Source organism: Rhinichthys klamathensis, unplaced genomic scaffold (genome assembly GCF_029890125.1).
Source record: "Rhinichthys klamathensis goyatoka isolate OS25496 unplaced genomic scaffold, OSU_Roscu_1.1 h1tg000035l_1, whole genome shotgun sequence".
Taxonomy (NCBI): domain Eukaryota; kingdom Metazoa; phylum Chordata; class Actinopteri; order Cypriniformes; family Leuciscidae; genus Rhinichthys; species Rhinichthys klamathensis.
Window position 1 is genome coordinate 3,839,317 of NW_026606583.1, and position 27,951 is coordinate 3,867,267.

Sequence of the window (27,951 nt, forward strand, 5' to 3'; positions counted from 1 at the left end):
CTCTGATGCATCACAGCACAGACACTCTTTTCATTGCTTAATCTTAAGTGTATTATGGTCTGTCTCTCCCGACACAATGCAATTTTGACTGATCTTATATCCTATTAACATGAGTGTCCTAAAGCATGCTTGTTTAAAGTTCCCTGTATCTTTCGAGCTGTCCTCATACAGCTTACCAATTCCCTTTCTCCTTGGTAGACTATTTGATGGCCTCTTGGTGGATGGTTTTCTTAATACTGGGGCTGAATAGGATTTAATGTAATCCCACTCAGCGAACAGATGGACTGATAGCATTCCCTGCCTAAATACAGACCTACGTTTAACCCATGGGCTATATTTATACCCCCAGTGCAGCCCCCCCTCCCCCCCAAAGCCTCTCACTGTCTTGGATTATATCAGTTTCCCCCCAACAATGATTCATTCTGGTGAATGAACGTTTAGAGATGGATCTTCATTTTAGAGACTCTTTAATGAACCACTTGCTTATAAAATGCCATATATATTAGAAATGTACAATAACAATTGTAGACAAAATAACACAATGTCCGGAAATTATTTGCAATAGTACATTGAGTTTATTTGATCCACATCTCATGTTTAATGTAATAGTTTAATTCTGACATCTAACATATTACAATATATTGTTAGTCCAGAGATTCTTTACATTAATGAATAAATATCCACAATTAGCAATTGGTTTCTAATGGTTTGGTGGTAGAACTTTTCCGCCCTAATCCATTCTAATTGTTCTAATCCGCCCTTGTATAGTTTGTATTTTTCCTCATACCGATCACAGATGTTCATCAATGATTGTATATCAAGAGCAGGGACACGTTTGTGTGCATTTTGTTTTGTGATTTCACTGGATAGAATAGAGAGTCTCCACAACGGGATTAGGCGATAGATTGAAGCGCCCCTCTGTGTGAAGACTGTGCAGGAGCCAAAAGAGAACGTCCTGCAACTGATAACATTGGCAACAAACACTCAGCATGATTTCAAAAAACAACACATTCCAGTTTGTCACTTATTTAACAAAAGTGAATGTCAACTGGATATGTTTCATTTGCATTTGGTATATCAGTGCAGCGAGATATCGACAGTATCGACCCTGGCAAAAAGTGGTGGGGACATATCTGTAATTGCTTTTATAAAATTAGCCTCACAATCTGCTTTTAAATTGGCCCCATTCACTTCCATTATAAATTCCTCACCACAACCTAAATATATATATTGTGGTAATCAATATTATTCAACATTACAAATGCTTAAAGCTACACCATGTAAATTTCTGTAAAAAACTATGTACTGGTAGAGTGGTGAATGAACATTGCGAATGTCACTGAGGACATCAAAACTCTCTTACCTCTAAATAGATAAACTAGCAACGAAAGAAAAAGACGATCAGACAACTTTAAGCTTTTACCACACCATATGTGCACGTGCAGTCTCTTTATTTACGGAAACACATACTAATGACGGAAGTGTGCAGTTTCCCGCGAAATTCGTCCCGACAGCTCTAAAATATACATATTAAATATCAATAGGCCTATACCCATTATTATAGGCTTAAAAGCTATCAAAAAAAGTTATATAGTGTAAAAGTTCCCAACCCAAAATATAAAGAGACACAAATAAATAATATTTTGAAATTAGAGCTATACAAATAATATGAATAGCAAAGCTCAGATCATTTTGGAGAATTTCATGGGGAATTTTTGAGATGTCTGACTTTTATTTCAGACTTAATGTGAACACAGTTTAACATCTCGTCTTTTTCTCAGGAGAACAATCCGAGAAGCATGAAGACTCCAATTGTTCTCCGTGTAATCCCATTGGTAGTAGCATTTGAGATCTTAAAGAGATATCATTTGTGTGTTTTTTTTTCCCTCTCATGTGGGTGGCTGTGCGCTCTTCACACTCTAATAAGATTACTCCCACGCCACGACAGGTGCATATTCACCAATTTGAGCTCTCAAAATAGATGGCTGCCATTAAAGCGGATGAGACCTCAGAGGCTAGATCGCATTGCCACCCAACTCCGTGATATTTTCTCTCTGTGTGGGAATCCTCGCTTTCCTCGGGAGTGAATTAAAGACAGAGGGCAGCAGAGCTCCTAAACCCGACTGCTCGGGATGTGTTCGGCACTGAGGAGTTTCTGATACTCTCCAGCCGTCTGAGGAGGATTTGCATGGCTTTACAACTCACGCGGTAAGACTTTCTGCGCTTCTTCAATCGCTGCGCAGTAGCGCGTCAAGGAAAGTTAGTGACACTTCGTGCGCAAAGCGACCCGATTTTTGGATTGTTATTCCGATGGTTGACAAGTCGTTGGATGAAGAGGTGAGTAGAAATAAGAGAGGGGGTTATTTCTCTGTGGGTCGGCTGCACTGAATCACATTTGGGGCTCGGGTTGCGTGTGATGTGAATAGAATCTCGGTTCTTGGCGCGTAACGGCGCCTGGACATGTTGTGCATTTCTCACAGGACGCGTTGACATGCTAGCAAATGCATTTAGAAGATTTATTGATGAAAACCGGAAAGTGGTTTTGATACAGTGACTGACACAGTTTTCCAGCCTGACAAGAGGGATGTGTCTACAGGATTCCGGATTACCGTATGTTGCTCATCCTATTACGCCGCACATTCCCGCAATCTGTTGCCCCCGCGTTTAATTCATTTAACGAAAGTACAAGAGAAATCGATCAGACTTATTCAAACATTGATCACAGTCTAAAACACAACATCCGAACGCATGAAAAGTTTGTCTTGCATCCAGTCATTTTACTAAACATACACAATATAGTTAATACAGTTAGTGTTAAATCATACAATTAATATCAGATCGCTTTTAAACAATACTCTCATTTTAATTCATTTTTATGACAATGGTGGCTATTAACTTATTCCAGTTTTACAGTTGTAACAATTGTAACTATGGCGTTTTGGTGATCGTGCTAGATTTTTGTAAGGAACAAATGGTAAATTATGTTGTTAGTGTTAATGAAAATGATCTGTCTACTGTAAAAAAAGGTGAAAATGTGCAGTTGTTACCATAGGGAGTTATTTCAACCTGACTTGACCCTTGAAAAATGACTTCTGTATGTGTTACCTTGGTTGATTTAGACATATTAAAGAGACCACTTTATATAAATTTAACATATCAATTTAAGTTGTTCCTCGACATAACTTGATCATGTCAGAATTATAATCAACCAGCATTAAAAAGAGAAGAAACCAAAAAGATAATCTCAATAATGTCCAAATCTGATATCAATATGAACTCAAACATTTCTTATCAAATTCTCCCAAGACCAAATGATGTGAGCTATGGATGCCATAGTTGTTTTATTTTTTATTTACATCCAAAAGGAAATATATTTTTTTTTAAAGAAAAACATAGCTGAGTCTTGAAACCTAATGTAACTGAGCGTCTTGTGAGCTATATATAATTATATTGTTCAGAAGTTGTTATATATATATATAACAACTTCTGAACAATATAATTTCTCTCTGGGGAATGTCCCCATCTCAGTGTTCCTCTAGATATGTCAGTGTGATCTGACACCAGTGATGAATTACAAAGTTAGACCATATAAGGAGCTGATGTGGAACTGCAGGAACACTAAATGCCAAGTGAACACAATAAAGTGATGCTGGTCTTCTGATAACCTCTTCTGGAGCACGTATGGTGCCTACCCCTCCTTTCCTCATTAATTATTGACCCCCACCACATGTTCCTCAACTCCCGTGTAATTTGTGATGGTGTCTGTCTCTGTGCCGCAGGTTAGGTCAACAGCTTGTGAGTCACCCAGTGGGTCTATTACCATGACGCTGTGTTTGCCCCTTTTAAATATTTACGGAAGTAGACGCGCTGGTGGGTTTTACAGTAAATTAAATACTACGTGTTTAATGAGGTAATCCAACCTTATCCCCATTTCCTCCAGTGATAAGAATATGTTAGGGACATCCAGCTGGTACACATCCCATAAAATAAACCCAGAAAGAGTTATCAAGTCTCGTATCATCCTGAAGGGGTTTATTTTTTGAAATAACACTATCTAGATGTACATTTTCCTGCTTATTACACGGCTGCTCGCCACACAAGTAAATAATTATACACTAAATATTGATTCGAGTTGAAATATTTTATAAGCTCAATAAACGCAAAGCTTCCATGAAGAAAAACAGTTCTTAGCAAGCAGCTTTGAGCCTAGACAAATGAAGACGGATAATTTACAGTCGTATCGTATCAGTTGAGGACATGAAATGCATAACATTTTAAAATCTTCCTGTTTATTATCTTATAGTGTACAAAGCAATCGTGCTAGCAACAAGATGGAGACTTCAACAACATTACCATAGCTACTATTAATACTAAAGTCCTCCAGTTTTATTTTCTTCCACATACAGTCAATAACTAAGGCGCAAGATGGCACATTTTAGGAAAACAAGAGGGAGAGAGAGAGAGAGAGAGAGAGAGAGAGAGAGAGAGAGAGAGAGAGAGAGAGAGAGAGAGAGAGAGAGAGAGAGAGAGAGAGAGAGAGAGAGAGAGCGAGCGAGCCTGTTCACGGTGTTATACGAAAGACATGAAAGAAGTGCTGGTCCCAAATACCCATAAGAGTGGTCATTATAAAGCATTGCTATTGACAACGGTCATTATCGTGTAATAAATGACTCCGGAATGTCGCAACTGACCTATCAGAATCAAGCTTTTTAGAGGGCAGTGTAATAAGGCAAGTTAAATTCAGTGTATTTAACTCTTTCCCCGCCAGCTTTTTAAAAAAAAGCTCCTAGCCAGCGGCAGCATTTTTGATAATTTTCACAAAAGTTTAATGGCCCCCAGATGATTTTGTTGTATGACTTTTTGACCATGCAATATATCAAACGAAATAACAAAGCCACTGCTTTTAAATAACAAAAAACTTTTTATTCAGGCTTCACGCAATCTTTTTTTATCAACACTTGAATGTGGGTGAGTTTCATAAAAAAACATTGAGCTTGTCAAAGACGTCTGGATCGGATTCAGAACATAGATAGAGTATATCGTGTCCATCAACACTTCCAAAGCTTCACAGTCCTACATCTCATTTCATTTGATAACGTTAGGCAGTCTTTGATTTATATCCTGTCTAATGTTCATGATGGCATTATTTTAAATATGCATCTGGTTACATACTGTATGCTATCGCTTGTTCTGCTTCTTCGCATGTGTTTTGATCCAGAGATTCTCTCTCTTTCAGAAGATGTGTCATAGCTAGAGATTTTCTTGACCGATTCAGATTTTTTTGTAAGTGTGACCTGCCGATACTGATTTTGGTCGATTCTGATTTTCTTTCCAAGAACTATAATTGACAGCATATACAAATAAAAAATTACCTTTCTTCAATGCAACATTTTATTTTCATAAAAAAAGACAGTAATAAAATAAGTAACAAATTTCAAACAACAGCACAAATAAATGCAATAGAATAAACAGAGATATGCTATAAACACGGCTTTAAGTTTTTCCTGGTTGGTATACAGTATATCCAGGTAAGAAATACTACAGCAATTAAAGTAATCAAATGTACAATAGTCTTCATTGTAAAAATTAAATACAGATTAATGCTTACAAGTAGATACAAAAGCTATTCAGTCAACAGCAGAGAGTCATTTTCTTTGTCTTTTGTTCTTTGATTACCATGACCGACAGTAGCAGGAAAATTAGACCGCTGTTACTTTAAGAGCTTATGCACGGATCCAATATACTGATACACAACTTGCATTATAACTTGCGTAACTAACTAGGTTCCAAAACTGACTGTGTTTAACTGAATACTCATTCAATTTGACATAATTGTGTGTGTATTTGGCCGCTTAAGTGCAGTAAGCTACTCAGTTTGGTACTTGCGACTCACAAGCTGTTTGAGAGGTTGCTTGTGCGCACCACTCATATAGATCAGTAGTGCACGTTTTTGGTGTGAGCGCAATTAGTAAAACTATTTGCAATACAAGCACTATTTAACTGGAGTGAAGGAGACAAGTGAGTGAGAGGAGGCGGGTGTGTGTCACTTCGTCGTCAGAGAGAGGAGAGCGAGAACGCGCAGCTAACATTATTGCCTGTGCCGCTGGCAACAAAACAGACCGGCTCGTAATGGGTAAAACGTGATACTGACCGGTCCAGGCCGATCATGTGGAAAATCGGCTGATTTCGGTCCCTGGCCAGTCGATAGGTGTATCTCTAGTCATAGCGCCCTCCACCATATAACAGTGAAAACACGGAAAGCCGGAAAATTTCGTCAATGGCGGGGAAGCATCGTCTCACAAATTACAGAAAATTCCATCAATGACGGGAGAGAGTGAATGAGCTAATCCAAACTTATCCCCATTTCCTCCACTGACAAGAATATCACTACATAATTTCCTCACAATATAGCATCAGTTCTTAGTGCGCATATTCACACTGGCTATTTTGAAATGGCCAATTTGGCCAAAAGCCAAGCATCCATCGCTTTTTAGCTACAGTATGCATGTGTGCTTGTGATTCTGCATATCTCAGTGTACCCTCCCCAACCGTCGTGCTTTGCGTGGGTTGATTCAATGCTAGGCTGCCCATCATTGTTTCACTGTCTCTGGCTGTCTCATTAAAGACATTGGCTAATAGGATTTATCCTGCTCTGAGGCAACCATAATAAATGCTCATTTGGCTAGAGCACCCTCATCAAATGGGGCCTCTGTAATCAGACACTCAGGGACGTTCGTCCCTCCAATTCAACTCGGCCACCTGGTCTAAACACTGGCTGGAGGAGGCGGCGGCACCGCGGAGGGCTTGTGGGATACAGTGAGCCTGTCATTAGAAAGAAATGACCCGTCTGGGGTTGGCAAAACCTGGAAGGGGAAAAAGTGAGAGGGTTTTGACCCTCTGATGGAGGTCGACCTCCGACAGAACCCTTAGTGGCTTTTACATTTGCTCTTGGGCTGAATTCTGTCTAGGCTTGAGGACCACTTGTCTTTCTCCATACTAAATACTTTTCAGCTTGTAGAAGTTCAGTGGGTTTTATGTCAGATTTGAGCTTGATATTTATAGATTTTTTTTTTCTTCTTTCATTTCTGTGCAACCCTTGCAGTTCACAAGCTCAAAATCCAAGAAAAATTAGATAAAAAATACTTCCATATGCATTTCAAAAGATAGTTCACCCCAAAATGACAACTCTGTCATTATTTACTCACTTTCAAGGGGTAGTTCCTAAAAAATCCTGTCATTACCGTAAAACTTCAAATAATAGCAGAGTCCCAAATATACGCCTGTCTCTTTTACACGCCTGGTGGTGTGGCTGCAGGTTTGGGTAAATAAAGGCCGGTCTCAAATAGAGGCCGGGTCTGTTTTTTAGTTTCGGATTGTATTTAATCTTCCAAAACCGTCAGATCGTCCGCTTTTTGGCGGCCGCCAACGCAAATGTTTGTCCCGCCAAAGCCTTTTTTGATCGGTGAGTGATGTAGAATGACTGCTGCGCTTGACAGGGCGCGAGCAGAGAGAGCTCTCCGGCCGTGCGCGCGCACTCTCACGTCTTCAAACAACACGAGCGCTATGTCGTGGTCTCTCTCGCGCATATTAATCAAAATCAGTTGACGCGATATTAAAAGGTCGGAAGTTTCACGTGGAGCATTTGTTTTTTTTTTAGAGATTAGAGACTCTAGGCCTACACTCAATGAACAACATCTCAACACTAAATTATAAAGGCCTGTCTTAAATAGACGCCCGTCTCAAATACAAGCCGGTGCAGTTCGACGATTTGGGAAAATAAAAGCCCGGGCTACTATTTGAAGTTTTACGGTAGTTTCTCCCCTTCATGTTCTTCCATAAGACTTTTGTTCATCTTAGAAACACAAATAAACACATATCAACACACAGACATAGAGCTCATTAAAATACAGTCAACTAAAGCTCAACCTTGCTTGCTTGTCAAGCAAGAATATTTGAGCTTCTGTTGATCTGCTGATGTGCTCAATGAATGTTCACTGATCATTGTTTACATTTGAATAGAAGCCTAAATTAGATCTGTTCATCATATTATGTGTTTGTGCCGCTTCATACGACATTGCAGTCAGATTAAACCGCTCGATTCATAAGTTTCTTTTGGGATCTCTTATTGAATCGTGAAAGTTTTAGTGGAATGGACTTTGAATTGAGGGCTAGAGATCTACAGTATCAGGTTTCATTGAAAATATCTTTGTTTCAAAGATGAATCAACAGACTTATGCTTTTGGAACATCATCGGGGTGAGTAACTAATGACTGAATTTTCATTTGTTGGTGAATTTCTTTCATGCCGTTCCAAACCTGTGTGCATATTTTCATGGAACACAAAATGGAAAAAAAATACAATTGTTTACGTTGTTTTTTCCCCCATATAATGCTGATTAAAAGTTAAAAGTGTCATTAGAGATGTCAGTAAGTTTCATTATATTCCATATATACTGAATATCTGGTAACACTTTACAATAAGGTTCCACTTGTTATCTTTTGTTTACTGTTATTCTAGTTAATGCAACTAAAGGCAACAAATGGAAGCATATTGTAGAGTGTTACCAAACCTCTAACCATGAAAATATTATTCTCATTCTGCATTTCAAAATGTCATACACACGTGGAGCTAATGAAGTTTTGCAATAAATGACAGCACGAGAGTAAGTAAATAATGACAGATTTGTTTTAAATTTGTAAGTGAACTATTGCTTTAATTTACAGATAATGTGTTTGGATGCATCTTTAAATCCTTTGCATGCATTACACAGTTGTTTGTCCGGGTGACATCCAAATATAATAAGTCATAAACCCATGCTCATGTTTTTTGAGCTGAAAAGGGTGTACAAATTAAAGAGTCTGTCTTTCTCTCCATGCGTACTGCAACATTTGACTAGATATAATGAATCAGCATGTTTGATTATGGTCTTTTGTTGGAATGGTTAATAATGTCTCACTTAGATGAGTAACAGTCAGTAATCAGTTATCAGAGAAAAAAAAAAAATCAAGATACAAAAAAACTAAAACCGGATGAGATTGGAGATTACACGCTTCCATTAGTTTACCAAGATGGGTTTTCCCAATGTTTTTTTTTATGCGGGGAATTTAGATTTGCATTAGTGACCTGTTTAGTTTGCTTAATGCTTATGGAAAATAAGTCCGTTTGAAGCCATTTTCTTAATTTTCCCATTTCATCCTTCATTTTAGCATGCTGAACTGAAACATCTGTGGAAATTACCCTATGAATACTTTCAGGAACAGAATGAGGCGAGGAAAGAATCAATTCACTTTGTGTTTAAGGGACACACACTGGTGCACATACCCAGCTTGTTTTACACTATTGATCACAGAATGGGAAAAAAGTAAATCATTTGACCATAAACGTTCTTTTGTGGCAAACTCAATTAATTTGATTCCTTTTTTTTTACCCCACATTACAATTGCTCATCTCAGAGTCAGTAACTCATAGGTTCTTGTATTTTTGAATGACAGGAAATTGTCACCAAATGTGGATAAAACCCGTTAATAATTTATCCTCATTCATATGTAGGCTAAACAGTTTTACTTCAAAGAGGATGTCAGCTCAAGAAGCGTCACTCATCACAAGGCAAATAGACATTAGTGAGAATAAGTCATGAGCCAGAGGAAAGACTTATTTTTGTTCATTTGCCAGAGCAGATGACGTCCCCCTCTCTAAGAATACACACTGCCTGATTACCTCACACCAGAGATAATGAAAGATGATGGATTTCAGCCACTCTCCTAATGGACAGTAAAACACCCTTGGCAAGCCTTTCAGGAACTGTTCATCCAAAAATTAATTATTTTAAAATTCTGACAGTCATGGTCACTGTGAACATATGAAAAAGAGCTGCGTGAATATTTTTCAGAACGTTTTCATGTTAAAAAATAACAGAATACAAGATTTTGTGTGCGTGTGTGTGTGTGCGTTTGTTTTGACAAATAATTTTGTCAGATAAATGCCTTAACCAAGTTTAGTGTTATTCTTCCCCCTAATTAAAAATATTAAAAAATATATTTTTTCCATATTTTGATTTTTTCAAACTTCCCCAAATATCAAAATATCCCCTTCAGACATCACTTTTGGCCACTACTGTATATATATATATTGTCCAAAAGTTTAGAACAATTAAGATTATATATTTCATATTTTTGAAAGAAGTCTAATGGTCACACCAAGGCTGCATTTACTTGATAAAAAAATACAGTGAAAACGGTAATATTGTGAAATACTATTACAATTTAAATTTAAATCTCTGTTCTATTTGAATTTTATAAAATGTAATTTATTCCTGTCGTGGCAAAGCTGAATTTTGCAGCATCCAGTGTCATATGATCCTTAAAAATCATTCTGATATGCTGATTTAATAAAACAACAACAACAACAAAACATTTTATTCAGCAAAGATGTGTTTAATGTTACAAAGATTACAAAAAAGTATGAACTGTCCATTAAAACTAGTATACATTTAATACAGCTAAGCAAAGCTATCTAGCGTGGTCAACAGTGGTTGAACATGTTAATTTCCTCATGGCAGAATAAATCACTGCCTCCTGCAGTTCCATCACACTGCATTTCGCCCCTGCCTCATTATGTCCTGACCATTGTTTTCTAGCCGGTGTGTGGCTGAAGTAATGGTGTACTGTTCCACAGTCAGTGAAACAGAGAGGAGTGTAATGGATTACCTATGTTGACAGGTTCAGTGTGGCCCATTACCTTACTGATCTCTGTCAGAATCCCAGCCCACTCAGTTCAGCATTGAGATGGACTGATTTTAGCATTACCCACAGTCCTTTACTGAACGTGCTTTCATACTTTGCCTTGCTTGTTGCCAGGAATTTAAAAAATTGGATGGATCCATCCATCCCACCATGAAATAACCCCAATTTTGAATACATGGGCATACAGTTTTTCTCAAACGCTTTGGCACATTTTATGAAACAGTCTTAACATTTTCTAAACTATAAGTTCAATTGTCACAACTGTTTGCTTGAACCTCTGACCTCTATTGCATGTCTGCAAAACGTAGTAACTCACCCAAAACATTTAATTCATGTTTCAAAACCTAGCTAATGTGTCAGTAAGTTGTAGCCTGGTTAAAACCAGACCATTCTCAGTTGTAACTGAGTTATGGTCTGGCAAAGCGTCATAGACAAATCATTTCCAGAGGGGCGTCACCAACGGACGTCGCGGATAGACCTAAACCCAATCAGAGCGATGAAGGAGATGACAAATGCAGAGCGGCGGAGAAACATCTCCGAGTGTTGTTCTTTGCTCGGTTTTTAACAAAAAGGAAACGTTCAAATCGCTTAAAACAGACGCGATAGCTGATTCGTACGAGTGATGTTCGACGGCGGCATCCATCTTTGTAATGTAGGCTACAAAATCTGCTTCAAAATCCCAGCGCTGTCGTCATCGTGTAAAGCCCGCCCCAACGTTTCTGATTGGTGCCGCGATTTCGACGGATTGGAAATGGGCTTGAATGAGCTCTTTGCCAGACTAACTTTCAGAGCAAATCTAAATTTGCCGGAAGTTGTCTGGGTTTTCCCAGGCTAAGTAAGTTGGCCAATGTCACCTAAATCAAAAGTGTTTTTGTCATCGTTTGAGCCACAACGGTCAAAATGTTTAGATGTTTTTCACCATGTAAATATACAATATTACAATAAATATGTTATATCCAAAACTACTACTACTATTTTGACACTAACTGCTTTATACTATACTAGAATGTCACTTTTGTCTAGCTGAATGCTCTTATGGATCACACTGAGCTTTTCAGATACAGTAGGTACAATTTGACTGAAAGGTCAATACTGCAGTACACAAAAAGAAATTGGACATTTATACAGTACATTTATTTTTGCAGAAATGTGTTACGTTAATGGAAAATTCTTAGTTGATTGTTCATTTTTACACACCCTATTATGTCTTTCTCTAACATACATCTTTCATATCTTCATATTGCTCTTGATTGGTTGACTGATAAGATTGTAATTCCTATTTCATTACAATGACAGACCATTTGCCATTTTAGCAAACATTCCATGTCATAAATATTTATGGGATATAACATGTCTGAGACAGATTTTGAGAACTTAATGGACCATTTTGACAATTTTCGATGAAAGAATGTTTAGAGGTTGTGAAGAGTTTGACAGTTTTAATGAGAAACAACTCACAAGTTTAGACCAATAAGCCATGTGCATTAAGTCATTGTGCAAATTGTAGACAATTGTACTGACTCTTTTGCACACATGTGCAAAATCAATAAGAAATTCAAATCTGATGTGAACAAGAAACTAATTGTTCAGAGATCTTTGAAATGATTGTTTGAGAAAAAAAAGTCTAATTTGAGAATTGAGCCAAAGCGATTGAGAAAAACTGTGAAATAAAGGTTGCCTATTGGTAACTGGTGGCACTCATGTGCATTCATCTCATAAATGCAAGTATTCTGACGTGATTTGAAGGCAGCATATGTTCAGCCCCTCTTTGTGAAATTGTGGCTCTGATAAGCCTTTACACAGTCAAGCAGGTGTTGTCTCAGTTACTCTGAAAGATTAGGGTTGAACTAGAGAGCGCTGTTCTAGACCATTAGCTTATTGGACGCCCGGAGCCTTATTGTGCATTGATTGTAAGGCTGCACACAAAAGCCTGCACTTAGTTTCATCAAATTTCTCGAAACCAAAAAAAAAAGAAATTTCGAAGGAAACGCATTTATAGAACTCGCCCCTTGACATCTTGTGTCTGCCGTCAATCCGTTGCATTCTCACAGCGTAGCGCTGAAGCATCTCTCATTGATTGTCCTGAGGAAGACCTTTGTATTGAGGAACACAGGGGAGAGATATGCTTCCGACCTGACAACAGAGGATGAAATTACATTCATGTCTCCAAAGACTCTTTCAGTTTGAAAGAACAAAGACCATTCATAATGATAGTCAGCGAGCATGGCAGTGCAATGATCGACTCCGGTGTTGAGGGTTTTGATGTAGTACAATTCGAAAGGCTTGAAAGTCTCTTTCTCTCTGTTATGTTTGTCTCTTTTTCTCTCTGCATTGGATCTTTCAGTCAAGTATCTTTGGATTTGCTGTTTTGATTTGATGTGTGGATCACAACAAGTTATATTTTTGTTGCTATTACTTTTTCAAAATAGCCTCTGTACGTTTTGCAAAGCCATGTCCTGATTCACGAAAGGAATCTGTCAAGATTGTATTACAGATGCCAAAGTCCAGCTTGTTCTCAGCTGATGTTCATTCAGTAGTTTATATTTGCAAAAGGACTTATTTCCATTCATGCTGTATATCTGTCAATGACGTCTAATGATTTATTTGTGTCACTGATTACAACACACTGTGTACTGGGACAAAAATAGGTCACAGAAAGAAAAATTGCAATTATGTTTTTGTGCAACCAAGTTAGATTTTTTCCCCCTTGCTTATTAGCAGACTCATATGGAAGCTGGTTTCCACCACAGAATAAAGAATAATACAAAAAAAAAGGTAATAGCGACTTTTTATGTCACAATTTGGACTTTTTTCCTCACAATTGCGAGTTTACATTCTGACTTTATAACACACAATTGCTACTTTATGTCACTGCTAGATATAAACTTGCAATTGTGAGATAAAATGTCTCAATTATCTTTTAAAATGTTTTGTTTTTTCTGTTGCGGAAACAAGCTTCCATACCCATAATCTGTACCTGCAGAACTCACATGTTTCCACAGAATCAAAACATTTGTAATGCTCTACACATGTGTTTCTTTATTACCGGTAGATATGTATTATTAAATATTAAATAGCTATTAATGTTTAAATATTTTCAAATATTTATTTTTTTGTTTTCTTATTAACATTCATGATTATTTATTAAATATTATTTAAGTTTAGGCTAACTTCTTGATTATACTTTCAGCTACCAATAAAACTGTTGCACTCTCAGTTCCCATTAACACATTTGATTAGGTTTGAATCAATTCAGAAGAGTTTCACAGTGTCATAATCCGTACAGGTAGGACACAGATTTTGTTAAGGTCTGCTCATCACTTAAGATGGATCAACATAGCCAGATTTTTAAAAAAAAAGGAAAAAAAGTGTACTGTCATGTATTGACAAAAAATAACATGAAACTTTTATCAAAAACCATTAATGGTCTTCAGCCCCATCTATTGAACAAGGTTGACCCATGGTGTTGGGAAAACCAGGAGTGGATCTGGAGTGAAATCAATTTCAGAATGCTTTCCAAAACCAGGAATATTAGAGTCAACTGTAATTCCCTTTCCGCATTTCACCTGCTATCAGCTACACAAAATCACAAGCTTCAAAATCACAAACGGTTGTGCACAATCATGATGTCAACACTGCCATCCAAACTTGAAAAAGTTTTTTAGATAATTTCCTTCATTTTAGATACTGTTAGCTCTATGACCAACATACGTTTATGATTATGGTTTGTGGGACTACGGATGGAAATTAGCCTTTGGCTAAAATCCGGCATTTTTACATGCATGTACTCCATGTTATGTTCATTAAAATGCACTGTCCCAATCAAATAAAGAATAAAAAACAAATCAAAACAAAATGATTCTTACATTTGTTCATCATGATAATCTTCACAAATCAACACAACTTTTTTGAATTTTGAAGCCTAAATACGATCGCCAGAAGTAAAAAGCTAACATAGGCTACAGAAGAACTACATCATGATCACTACGCTTCTTACAACTCTTTCAGTCTTTATTTAAAGTGCATTTTCCCTAAAGGTTTGAGTTAGAATAGTTGGCAAGAGAGCGATTATAAACATAATGAGTCTGTAAAAGTGAACTAGTGAGTAGAGTTCCCTTTCGAGGGAACTCGCGATGCGTCACTTGACGCTTTGGGAACGCCCCCAGCGTGCATGCGTCTGAGCATCAATGTCAACTAGTCCAATGGAAAGAATGAGCGTCACGGGCGGGTGACGTCATGACCAGGAAGGGATAAAGGCTCACCCGGTGAAACGCGGCATTAGCTTCTGTGTCTCAGCAAGCGATCTGTGTCATTTTGTCTCTGTCTATTTACTGTTGTCTGTTGCGGAAAAGGATGGAAACTAAACAAGTGTACAAACAGTGTGCTTCTCCCTGCCCGCGTTATTTAACGGGTGGGGACACACACGAGCTTTGTGTCGTTTGTTTGGGAGTGGAGCATGCGGTCTCAGCCTTCGAGGGGGCTGAGTGCCAGCATTGTGAGATGTTACCGCTTCGCATGCTCCGCTCTCGCCTGTCACTCTTTGATAAAGAGAGTGGGCAGGCTCGCGATCCACAGGGATCAGGACCCGCGTCTGCTGAGGCAGCGCGGAGAATGCATTCCTGGGGATCGCAAAAGGATCTTTCGGAGGGGTTGGAGACGGGTCCGAGGGCTCTTTCTCCTTCCTTACCCGAGAGATCCAGTGCTCTCTCCCCGGTGTCGGAAGCACGCTCTGCGGTTTCTTCCGCCCGGGGAGAGAGCCCTCCATTACTTTATTGCTCTTCCTCCGAGGAGGTTGATGCGATGAGTGTGGAGAGTGTAAGCACACACATGGGGGAAAGAGATTCACAATTTATTTCCCCAGCATATGATGAGCTGGTGGATGTTATGTCGCGGGCTGTAGAGAAGTTAAATATTGAATGGCCATCTGAGAAGAAGGGCGCTCGTCCCAAAAGCAAATTAGATGAGCGCTTTTTATCTTCCACCACATTATCTCCACCACGAGGGCTTCCATTTTTTCCCGATTTGCACAATGAAATTTCTAAATCGTGGGATAAACCATATTCATCACGTCTTTTCAGCCCTCATGTTAACACTTATTCGAGAATAAGAGGGCTGAAAGAGTATGGTTATGAGGCGATGCCCCAGGCGGAAGAGAATTTAGCCAGTTATCTTTCCCCTGGTCCTGCATCGTCTCTGAAAGCCTCGGCTTTGCCCACTAGACCGCTTAAAGCCACTTCGGTGTTAGTGGGCAAAGCTTATACGGCAGCAGGTCAAGCTGGAGCATGTCTGCATACTATGGCAGTGCTCCAGGCTTATCAAGCTGACCTGCTGGGGGATCTGGATAGTAGTGAGGGAGTCAGTCATGACGATATTCGTGAACTTCGTCGGGCTACCGATCTTTCTCTCAGGGCTACTAAGGAGACCGCCAGAGCAATTGGGCGGTCTATGGCAGCCTTGGTAGCTACTGAGAGACATTTATGGTTAAATCTGTCTGATATTAAAGAAAAAGATCGAGCTTTTTTATTAGATGCTCCGCTTGAACCTTCTGGTCTCTTCGGCGACGCAGTCCACGCGGTCGTCGAGAGATTTCAGGAGTCAAAGAAGCAAGCGGACGTTTTTAAAAAGTTTCTCCCTCGCCGGGTCCAGCCCCCTGGGACTGCTGGGCGTGAGCAGCCCCAGCCGTCGAGCTCATCATATCGTGTGCATCAGAAAGAGAGTGTTGCGTCTCGTGCACCTCCACGTAGAGACTGGAGACGGACGCAACCCTCTCAACCGAAGTCTTCTAAGTCGAAGCCGGATCTGAGGACCGTTCTTCAGGCGAAGAAGACTTCGGTTCAAAAAAAAAAAAAAAAAGGTCCTGATGTTCATGCATCAGGCCTGTGAGGACAGCCCCGACCGAAGTGGAGCGGTGTACACCTCATTATACGGTGCCCGTTCCATTTCGGGGTCCTCACGAGACCGTTCTGCCAACCCTGCCACCCTTGGTGCTTCAGGGCGCAGCGGTCTCCAGCGAGTCGCTGATGCTATGCTGCGGCACAGCATCGGTTTCGCGCCCTCTGAGGGGGGCCTTAGAGCGGCCAGTTCAGGTAGTTCCTGCCATTATGTTTCAGGCTCCGGAATTGGCTGTCTCGATAACACCAGAGACCAGCCTCGAGAGGCTGGTTCCCTTAGTAAATTTTCTGGCAGCGTGGAAGCTTCTGCCGAATATTTCTCATTGGGTCCTGCAGATTGTAGAGAAAGGATACAGAATCCAGTTTGGTTCTCGTCCTCCTCGTTACAACGGGGTGCTGCCCACAGTGGTGCATCCCGAGCAGGCTCTGGTAATGGAGCAAGAGGTAAAGGCCCTGTTAGCAAAGGAAGCTATAGAACAGGTGTACTCACCCGACAGAGAGTCGGGTTTTTACAGCCGTTATTTCATTGTTCCAAAAAAGGATGGGGGGTTGCGTCCCATTTTAGATCTTCGTCTGTTGAATCGTTCAGTACAGAAACTCAAGTTCAAGATGCTGACACTCAAACAGATCGTGACTCAAATCAGATCCGAGGACTGGTTTGTCACGATAGATCTGAAGGACGCCTACTTCCATGTCTCCATCCTCCCTCAGCACAGGAAGTTCCTAAGGTTTTCTTTCGGGGGCAAAGAATACCAATATCGGGTTCTTCCTTTCGGTCTAGCTTTATCACCCCGCACGTTCACGAAATGCGTGGATGCAGCTCTAGCCCCTCTCAGGCTTCAGGGCATACGTATTCTGAACTACATCGACGACTGGCTGATTCTGGCGGAATCAGAGCAGTTGGCGGTTCGGCACCGAGGTGTCGTTCTCGCCCATATGCAGATGTTGGGGTTGAGGCTCAACGCCAAGAAGAGTGTTCTTTCTCCAGTACAGAGAACCACTTTCCTTGGTGTGGTATGGGATTCAGTGACGATGCGGGCCACTCTATCGCCCGTTCGTGTAGCTGCTATCCTGACAGCCACCAAAGAGCTAAAGCTAGGCCAGTCACGCACTGTGAAACAGTTCGAGAGACTGTTGGGTCTCTTGGCGGCAGCGTCCAACGTGATTCCTTTTGGCCTGCTGTACATGAGACCTTTGCAGTGGTGGCTCAGGACCAGGGGGTTCTCCCCGAGGGGAAACCCACTTCGTATGATCAAGATCACGCGGCGATGCCTTCGTGCCTTGGTTATATGGAAAAAACACTGGTTCTTAACCCAGGGTCCGGTGTTGGGAGCTCTCTGCCATCGAGTTACGATCTCGACAGATGCTTCCCTCACCGGCTGGGGAGCGGTAATGGAAGGCCGCTCGGTTCAGGGTCTGTGGAAAAGTCATCATCTTTCGTGGCACATCAATTGCCTGGAGATGATGGCTGTCTTCAATGCGTTGAGACAGTTTCTCCCAGACCTGAGGGGCCATCATGTGCTTGTACGAACAGACAACACATCAGTGGTCTCTTATCTGAACCGTCAGGGGGGTCTGCGGTCGCGTCCGCTCTGCAAACTGGCGCACCAGATCCTCCTGTGGTCTCTGGGGAAGGTACTCTCCCTGAGGGCAGTGTATATTCCTGGGGACCAGAATGTGGGGGCAGACATCCTGTCGAGGCAGGAGCTGAGGCCAGGGGACTGGAGACTCCACCCCGAGGCGGTGGAAAAAATTTGGGAGTTTTACGGCCAAGCAGAGGTGGATCTGTTTGCGTCTCAGCACACGACGCACTGTCCACTTTGGTTCTCCCTTACTCACCCAGCCCCCCTGGGGCTGGATGCTATGGTGCAGACGTGGCCGAGGCTACGTCTGTACGCATTTCCCCCTGTTGCTCTGCTCCCAGGAGTTCTGGAACGAGTCCGCCAGTACGGAATAAGCCTACTGCTTGTAGCACCACGCTGGCCGAGTCGGATCTGGTTTGCGGACCTGATCCATCTCTTAGACGGTCCTCCCTTGGAGATCCCGATCAGGAGAGACCTTCTGTCTCAGGCCGGGGGCACAATATTTCACCCTCGACCAGAGATTTGGAACCTGTGGGTTTGGCCTCTGAGGGGGCCCAACTCATAGAGAGTGGTCTCTCAGCTGAGGCTGCTGAGACCATCCTAAGCTCCAGAGCTCCAGCTACTAGGAAACTATATGCGCTGAAATGGAAAGTTTTTTCTGTATGGTGTCACCGACATCAGTGGGATCCGGTTAACTGTTCTGTGAACACAGTACTCGAGTTCTTGCAGGAGCGCTTTACGTCAGGTTTATGTCCTTCCACACTTAAGGTTTACGTGGCGGCCATTGCGGCTTACCACGCCCTGGTTGGGGGTACATCGTTGGGTCGAGACCCCCTGATTACACGTTTCCTTCGTGGCACATTGAGGCTGAGGCCTGCAACTCGCACTAGGGTGCCAGCTTGGGATTTGGCAATAGTACTAGAAGGCCTGTCTAGGGCTCCATTCGAGCCCTTAGATTCGGTTTCAGAGAAATTTCTTACCCTTAAGACTATCTTTCTGCTAGCTATTTCGTCCCTTAAGAGAGTTGGAGACCTTCAGGCCCTTTCGGTTTCCCCCACTTGCCTTGAATTTGCACCGGGGATGGTCAAGGCGTTCTTATATCCAAAACAGGGATACGTCCCTAAGGTGCCGACCTTGATTCCGAGGCCTATCGTGCTGCAGGCTTTCTGTCCTCCTCCTTTTACATCTGCGGACCAGGAAAGGCTGAACCTCTTGTGTCCAGTGCGAGCACTGGATACTTATGTTCATCGGACATCGTCTATGAGGAAGTCCGACCAGTTATTTATTTGCTTTGGATCACCTAAGAAGGGTCTTCCTGCTTCTAAACAGACGGTTAGCAAGTGGATAGTCGAGGCTATTTCACTTGCATACGAGTACTCTGACCATCCGTGTCCCTTGGTGGTCAGAGCTCACTCAACGAGGGGTATGGCGGCCTCTAAAGCCTTGTTATTTGGGGTTTCCCTCCAAGACGTTTGTGATGCGGCAGGCTGGTCCTCACCGCTCACATTCGTCAGGTTTTACAGTTTGGACCTGGATGCTGCCCCAGGTTCTCAGGTGCTTAGTGCTTAGTTCCAACAGACTGACACTCAGGTACTTGGAATTCTGGCGGTTTGGGTATTCTCGTTCCCAAAGCGTCAAGTGACGCATCGCGAGTTCCCTCGAAAGGGAACGTCTCAGGTTACTACTGTAACCATAGTTCCCTGAGAAAGGGAACGAGACGATGCGTCACCCTGCCATACTTCCTGCTTCCCTGTGATCGGCTTGCTTCGACTTTTTGAAGCTAATGCCGCGTTTCACCGGGTGAGCCTTTATCCCTTCCTGGTCATGACGTCACCCGCCCGTGACGCTCATTCTTTCCATTGGACTAGTTGACATTGATGCTCAGACGCATGCACGCTGGGGGCGTTCCCAAAGCGTCAAGTGACGCATCGTCTCGTTCCCTTTCTCAGGGAACTATGGTTACAGTAGTAACCTGAGACGTTTTCCTGTTCTGTGTGATGATATTTAATGTCCTGGCAACCTCTGAATGAATGTTTGTTCCCTTTGTTCTCAGATTAAAAATTCTGTCCATTTTATTATGAAATTTAAACAATAAATTCCGCTCTTTAATGTGGCGTGACAGATCGCTGTTGCGGAAGCAGCAACACTCGTGAACTGTTTTACTACTTGTTACGGCACAAAAAATCATGAATAAACATCACAAACAGAGTTACATTCGAGCTATTTTAAGGCACTTTTTTTTAAGGAAAAAACTTTTAAATATGACATTTTGGTGATCAAATATGAGTTTTAAGGGAAACAATTATTGACTACAGTACAGGGGGACTTTAAGTTTAGCTTAAACAATCACAAGGGGGTTAAAGTATGTTGTATAATAGAATATAACGTGAAAATAGCTTGAGCTTGTGTTAACCACAGACCTTATTTCAGGCATTGAACCAAAACCCTTTAAAAAAAAAACATTGACTTCAGGACGATTCTAAACTCATTTACAGGTTTTGGTCTACAAACATTCGTCATCCCTACACCACTTTGTTGGAATGACAGGAAGAGGAGCTTACTGATTTATAGTTTAAAAAAAATCAATCCTAAATATATTATGGTTTTTACAAAGAGCAATAACACAGCTGTGAAACTTTGTAAAACAGGGGGATACAATAATAATAAAATATTTCCTTTTGATAAAACAAAGACATAATAAAGTGAAATAGTACACTTGTTTAGTGTACAACATTGTCATTTCTGATAAAATGGAAGTGATATTTTCAAATGTAATGATCTCAAATTAGGCCACCATTTTGTCCCATGTCTCAATAATCAGTATTTTTGAGCACTGTTGTCATTCATTAAAGCCTTATCTAAATAATGACTATTGATTTGCTTGCATTATATACATTCTTTCAGATGTTACAGACTTGTATCATTGTAAGAATCACTTCTGACTCTCCTCTGATTAGTCACAATATAAATAAATTGACTTCGGACCAAAGCTTATCTTTCCCTTGCATCCAGACCTGTCAAGACAGGTTGGTCTTTGAGTCTTTTCCAGGAAGGAGTTGTTTGACCCCTTAGACATGTTGCAGACTTCAAAGCTGCACTTTGCTGTGGATTGTTATATCTCTCACATGGAGAACACTATCTATCTCTCTGCTCACTTCAAAAGAAAAGGTTATATGTGCAGCAAATGCTTCCTGCCCGCCGTCATTACAGAGGATTTCAGTTTGATGCAACATCCCCAAAGCCAAACTCTCCATTATTTTTATGATGTAAAATGACTCGAGTAATTATGGTGGGGAAATTGACTCAGCCGGCTTCATTGTCTGTTTTGATGCCAGAATTAATTAGAACGTTCTTTGAGTAAACTTCAAAGTCTTGGGATTGCTTTTTATGGGAAATGGTAAATAATTTTTTCAAAGAGATCAAAATCAAACGGTCATTCGGCATCCGAATCCCCCTGAGGTCTGTTATGAAATGCACCGTATTTAAAGGATACCAATTATACGACTTATGACTCATGCATCTTAAATGGTGCGCCATTATGCAACTCATGTATGCGAGAGAAGCTCTTCAGCCATAGAGGAGATCGTAACCTGTCTCTTTATGTTGGCAGGTGAGCATGCTGTAATACATGAAGATGCGCCAGAGGTCGTGGCTCTATAAGTGGTTGGGAATAGGCATTGGCGTTCTTCTGCTCACTGCTGCTAGCTATTCTCAAGATTCAGAAGGTAAGTTCTTCCTCATGAAGTTTCCTCAAAATCTTGCATCTCCAGTATTCCTGCTTCGGAGCAATTGAATTTAGATGATGATATCTGTGTTTTCCAAAACTCATAAGTTCTGTTTCATAAGCTGGCGAGCTGCCCACATACACAGGCACACTCCTGATGTTCTGAAACGTAGGCAGCATGATAATGCCGTCTTCTGAGATAACCAATGAAGCATCACATGCATCCTTCGAGAAGAAGAAGAAGAAAATCAAAGAATGCTTTGCTTCAAGCTCAGTCAAAAAAAATGATCTAAGATGGCATACAATGTGTTACAACCAGTTGCAGAGATGGAGGAAGCAGGATTAACAAACGGATACTAAGGGACAAGATCGGGAACAGAACAACCTAAACAAGTAACGTTAATAACTGACAAAGAACCAGACAGAACACAGGGTTTACATAGACAGAACTGAAGAGCAAATTAACAAGACACACTTGAACTGAACTAACAATCAATCAAACACCATTGAAACAAACAGGCAGGGGACGGAGAAAGACAGAACTGAACTAATTGACAGAACACATACAAAGACAGAAATCAAAACAGACTGACAATGTTACACACTGTGAGAGAAATGTTGATCGTAGATGTAATTAATTACTGAAAAGTAGCAGTAAGTTGTTTGATTGGCGAAATGCTATTGTAAAATTCTGGCATTAACAGTGTGGTTCCGAGCTTCAATTTTAGCAGTATACAGCAATGTAGCACACTAGGTTCTGGAACAGAGACAATGAAACATAGAACCCAGTATGAGTATTTTTTCTAACTATATGCTCTTTTGATTATGTGAAAATGATGGTGGTGGAAATGACTTCCTTAGGCTGTATACTTTTATAGTTATCATTTTAATTTTTAAGGTATTTTTAATTTCACAGCTACTAATAGCTACAGACAGTCGTATTGATATAATTTGTGCTTATCAACTATTTTCACACAATAACAATTCAAATACTTTCACTTTGATTTAGATTTTATGTGTGTGTGTATACCGTATATATTCCCCGGACTCTTTATTAGGTAGCCTACAGCTGTTCAACTGCACGTTAACTCAAATATCTAATCAGCCAATCACATGGCAGCAACTCAATGCATTTAGGCATGTAGACATGGTCAAGACGATCTGCTGAAGTTCAAACTGAGCATCAGAATGAGGAAGAAAGGGGATTTAAATGACTTTGAATGTGGCATGGTTGTTGGTGCCAGACGGGCTGGTTTGAGTATTTCAGAAACTGCTGATCTACTCGGATTTAATGAAACAACCATCTCTCTAGGGTTCACAGAGAATGGTCAGAAAAAGAGAAAATATCCAGTGAGCGGTAGTTCTGTGGGCAAAAATGCCTTTTTAATAGGTCAGAGGAGAATGGCCAGACTGGTTCAAGCTGATAGAAAGACAACAGTAACTCAAATAACCACTTGTTAACCAAGGTCTGCAGAAGAGCATCTCTGAACGCACCACACTTTGAACCTTGAAGCAGATGGACTCCCACTCCTGTCAGCTACGAACAGGAAACTGAGGCTACAATTCACACAGGCTCACCAAAATTAAAGATTGGAAAAACTTGCCTGGTCTGATGAGTCTCAATTTCTGCTGTGACATTCAGATAGGTAGGGTCAGAATTTTGCATAAACAACTTAAATGCATGGATCCATCCTGCCTTGTATCAGCGATTCAGGCTGCTGGTTGTGGTGTAATGGTGTGTGAGATATTTTATTGGTACACTTGGGCCCCTTAGTACCAATTGAGCATAATTTAAATGCTACAGCCTACCTGAGTATTGTTGCTGACCATGTCCATCCCTTTATGTAGTCTACAGTGTACCATCTTCTGATGGCTACTTCTAGCAGGATAACGCATCATGTCACAAAACTGAAATCATCTCAAACTGGTTTCTTGAACATGTCAATGAGTTTACTATACTCAAATGGCCACAGTCACCAGATCTCAAACCAACAGAGCACATTTTGGATGTAGTGGAACAGGAGATCCACATCATGGATGTGCAGCCGACAAATCTTCAGCAACTGTGTGATGCTATCATTTCAATCAATATGGACCAAATCTCTGAGGAATGTTTCCAGCACCTTGTTGAATCTATGCCATTAAGAATTAAGGCAGTTCTGAATGCAAAAATGGCACTTGAAAAGGTGCAGGATGATGAAATTATGGTAAAAAGATTCCAGTTTTAATGTGACCTTCAGGTGTAACGATATTCAAACTGAACCGAAAAACCGCGATACAGCACCCACGATACGTATTGCGATACTCTCATGGACTAAATAAATGCACTATATTAGCCTATATATTCTATTTTACTTAACCTATAATGATATCTTGATTATTTAATGTATGTTTAAAATATCTTTCATAAAAATGAAAGCAACTGTGTCAATTATTATATTTCAATAACGTATTAAAGTAAAAACACAAGTTAATGCAAAAACTGCCTTTTGTTCAGTTTACATGTTTGCATACAATATGTTGAGTGTTGATTATTATATCTAAAAAATAAATAGCATCTGAATTTAGGCTAAAAGTCTAGGCTCTGTTGTTATAGTAATGTGTGCGGGCCTATATAATTTACAGCATTTGCATATCTTTTTTTTTTATCCTTGCGAAACGTTTAATTGTAATTGAAGACAAAGACAATTTTTTCATTAAACCACTGTTTAAAAAAAAAAAGAAAAGAGCAATTTTAGCTTTCTAAACCCCACACCGAACCGAACCGAGATGTCAAAACTGTGGGAAGTACCGAACCGTCAGTTTTGTGTATCGTTACACCCCTAAAATAATTAAAAACAACCCATGAGAAATAAAAGTGCTCAAAATGTAATAAACATGCTTTTATATTCTCATATATTCACTGATACAATGTTACACAGTTTGTTTTGTGCATAGTCACGGTTTCATATGCATTACTTGTAGAAAACATTTGCCTCTGCAGAAACCATAATGACTTGGCATGACAGTAAGATAGATGCTAATTTCATGCAGATTGTAATGTAGAAAATTTGCACAATGCATCTCCAGCATGTCTAAACGCAACTAGATTCTCTTCTCACACGCACTAAGCATATTCTGTCACATTGGATGCCACTGAAATGCAGATGTCTAATTCCTAGTGTTTTATTGATGTAGCACACTGATATGAAATCAGAGGAACTCTCTATATTGATCTTTCTCCAATTTCTCTTGAACACACTCTATATGTTATTGTTGGAGACAATTACAATTGTTTTGTTTTACCAAGAGTATTAACTAAATGGTTAACCCAAAAAATATATATTTTTCCCATTTATTTAAAACAAAAGAATATTTTGTTTAAATATTTTTTTCACATAGCTCTATTCAACAGTAGTTTATAGTTACCATAGCCATTAAGACCCAAAAATGACAGAAATACACAAAAGTAGTATGAATAATGTGTGAGTTATATTATAAGTTTTCTGAAATCATAAAACAACTTTGTATGAGAATTTTGGTCGCCCTCTCCATTAGGCTGTCAGTTCGGTAATAGCTGAATGCTAAATGAACCCCCATATAAACAGTTTGATCCTGTTCAAATAGAAAGTAACTATAAGGTAAGGTGGACTCCTCCCTTGGTGGTTTTGGAAGCTGTATGATTTTTGAAATCTTAATGCTACACCAAGCAGTGACATTCTGGAGAATTATGGGTTGCCAACTTTATGGCAACAGGTGGTATTTTTCTGTTTCATGATGACATTTTCCTCCGTGCACAAAGTCCATATAGAAATAGTTTACTCTTTGTCCTCACAGATATGATTGGAAAAGCCAAACTAGAACTGGAATTGTCCATATAGCCTAGTGTATCTCTAAGCCACTCATTTAACCTACAGAAAGTCTGTCTGGTTTGAAGACTTAATTTGCATTTGACCTCCAGCTTTAATAAGGTCTAAACAAGGTCTGTAAGATCTACCATATTTCCCACAGTATAAGGTAGGCTAATATACCTTATATTTTGGGAAATATGGTAGATTTTACAGACCCTGTTTACACCTGGTATTTTGGTCGATCCGATCTTAAGTAGACAATGGAGACACATTCCGTCTCTTCGGTCTGTCTCACATTGCGTAATCCGTATCTTTTGTCCACTTTCGACCACTTCGGTTCTGATCTTTGAGGGGAGAGTGTATGGGTGGGTAAATGTATGGGCTTTTTCAGATCTTTCGATCTAATGGACGAAATAAGCTCACATAAATTCCATATGAATGCAACAGGGCATGAAGGAAAAAAAATTCCCTAAGCTTTCGTTGAGTGCTCAGTTAGGAATCAGGAATAATGTGAGAACATTGCACTTGGTAGGTTTTTCGTCTTCAAACCAAACTTAGTTCTTCAGCCGACAAATTTTGAATCCCGTCTGGCTAGAGCGCTTCCTAAAATGTTTACGCATTAAGTCAGTAGGCAGAGAGCAGGCGCCTGCTCTTTTGTGGCTGGTCGAACACACTACGAAAGCAATCCGGTCGAATGTGTTTTCGACTACCTCTGGAAGTGGTCGAAGGCGGACATGGTCAAAGCGCTTTATAACCCGTTTACACCTGTATTTAGCGTTGTCCACTTGTGATTAGATTGACAAAAATGATTCTTAATACCAGGTGTAAACAGGGCCACAGCTTTTGCTGTTCTTTGTTGCTTAAGTAAAATGGAGCTGCATTCCAATAGATGCCAAAACTCATTCAGTTTGATGGCAGCTTTAAGACAAAACCAACAGAGGATCATTTACTTTGAGACTCTACTTGTCACTGACTTTATCTCTCAAACTGTCTCTGCTGAGGTTCCTGTCCTTTACATGGAGGTCTAGAGAGAGCCATCCCTAAGCATTCCCATTCATCTCGATGGCAGTAGCTTGCCTGATATATTATTTATAATTGTCCATTGAGAAAACCCTTTTTTAGAACAGTATGTGTACTGTAGTTGTAGCTGCTAACTGGCCCATGCTAACCAGCTAATCCTTGTCCTTTTGGTCCACTAAGTTTTGATACTATTAGATATTGTATGTTCTCTGGTGGATTCTTACCCCTGCGGACTTGAACTGAACAGCTGACACTTCGCATATTGCAGTGTGCGAGAATACAATTAGACTAACAGGCTAAAGTTGATAGTGGAGTTGGCCTCGTACGCTCCATTCTCACTTGAACCATGACCACTAGAGTTCGGCGGTCCAGCTTCCCAGGCGGTTTGTCTTTCGCCCCCGAAGTTTCAGATGCACCCGCTCCATTCAGGGACATAGTTCTGCCAGAGTAGGTCAGCTAGGCACGGTGTCCACTGAATGCTAACTAAGGACAAGGCCGAGATTCATTCCAAGAAATATAATCTCATCCATTTTTCATCAGGCTGTATGAATTCGCAGCTCAGACATGCTTCATTGCTAAACATTTCAGTGGTCATTAGAATTGCAATAATCTTTTCCTTCAGGGACGCCACGCGGTGTGAGTCAACATGTTTATATTGTATCAGGTCAGAGCTGTTCATAATGCATAATACACTGCAGACCCATTGGAGTTGATGATGATTTCTCCACTCAAAAGAGGTCAGTCCTCATATAAAGACTTAAAAGTAATTTAAAGTAAATTTGGCTTGTGGATTAAAGTTATGGGATACATAATGAGCAAAAACCAGCCGGTTATTGTACGTGTGCCATCACTGCAATTCCCTCCTCGTCTTCCTTCCAATCATTGCGTCCTTGCATGCATTAACACCCAGAACAGTTTCAATTAAAATTATGAAACACTCATGCAAACTTTTATACTTTCAAATTCAAAACAAATTAAATTGATTGGAAGTTTTTTTTGCTGAGTGTTCTTATCTTCACACTTATTTTCTGGCAAGAGCTGTGACTTGTAAGCACAAGGGCAGATTGATGTATAGGAGACGTGGAAAGGACCGATCAGCAGACAGTAGTGAATGGCTCCCCGTGGAGACATCCATCCCACTCAGAAGGTAGAAGTTCAGAA

General features: G+C 40.4%; 1 protein-coding gene across 3 annotated transcripts in view; it reads left to right on the forward strand.

Moving 5' to 3' along the window:
• Positions 1 to 2,077: 2,077 nt before the first annotated feature.
• Positions 2,078 to 27,951, forward strand: part of pcdh15b (protocadherin-related 15b) — a 248,948-nt gene continuing 223,074 nt past the window's right edge. Inside the window, exons 1-2 of one of the 3 annotated variants that reach the window (XM_056245931.1) lie at positions 2,078 to 2,337; positions 21,827 to 21,941. In XM_056245931.1, coding sequence (XP_056101906.1) covers positions 21,845 to 21,941 — 97 coding nt within the window. In that variant the 5' untranslated portion in view covers positions 2,078 to 2,337; positions 21,827 to 21,844. The remainder of the gene's footprint in view (positions 2,338 to 21,826; positions 21,942 to 27,951) is intronic. The other 2 variants (XM_056245929.1, XM_056245930.1) reach the window with 2 other exon arrangements.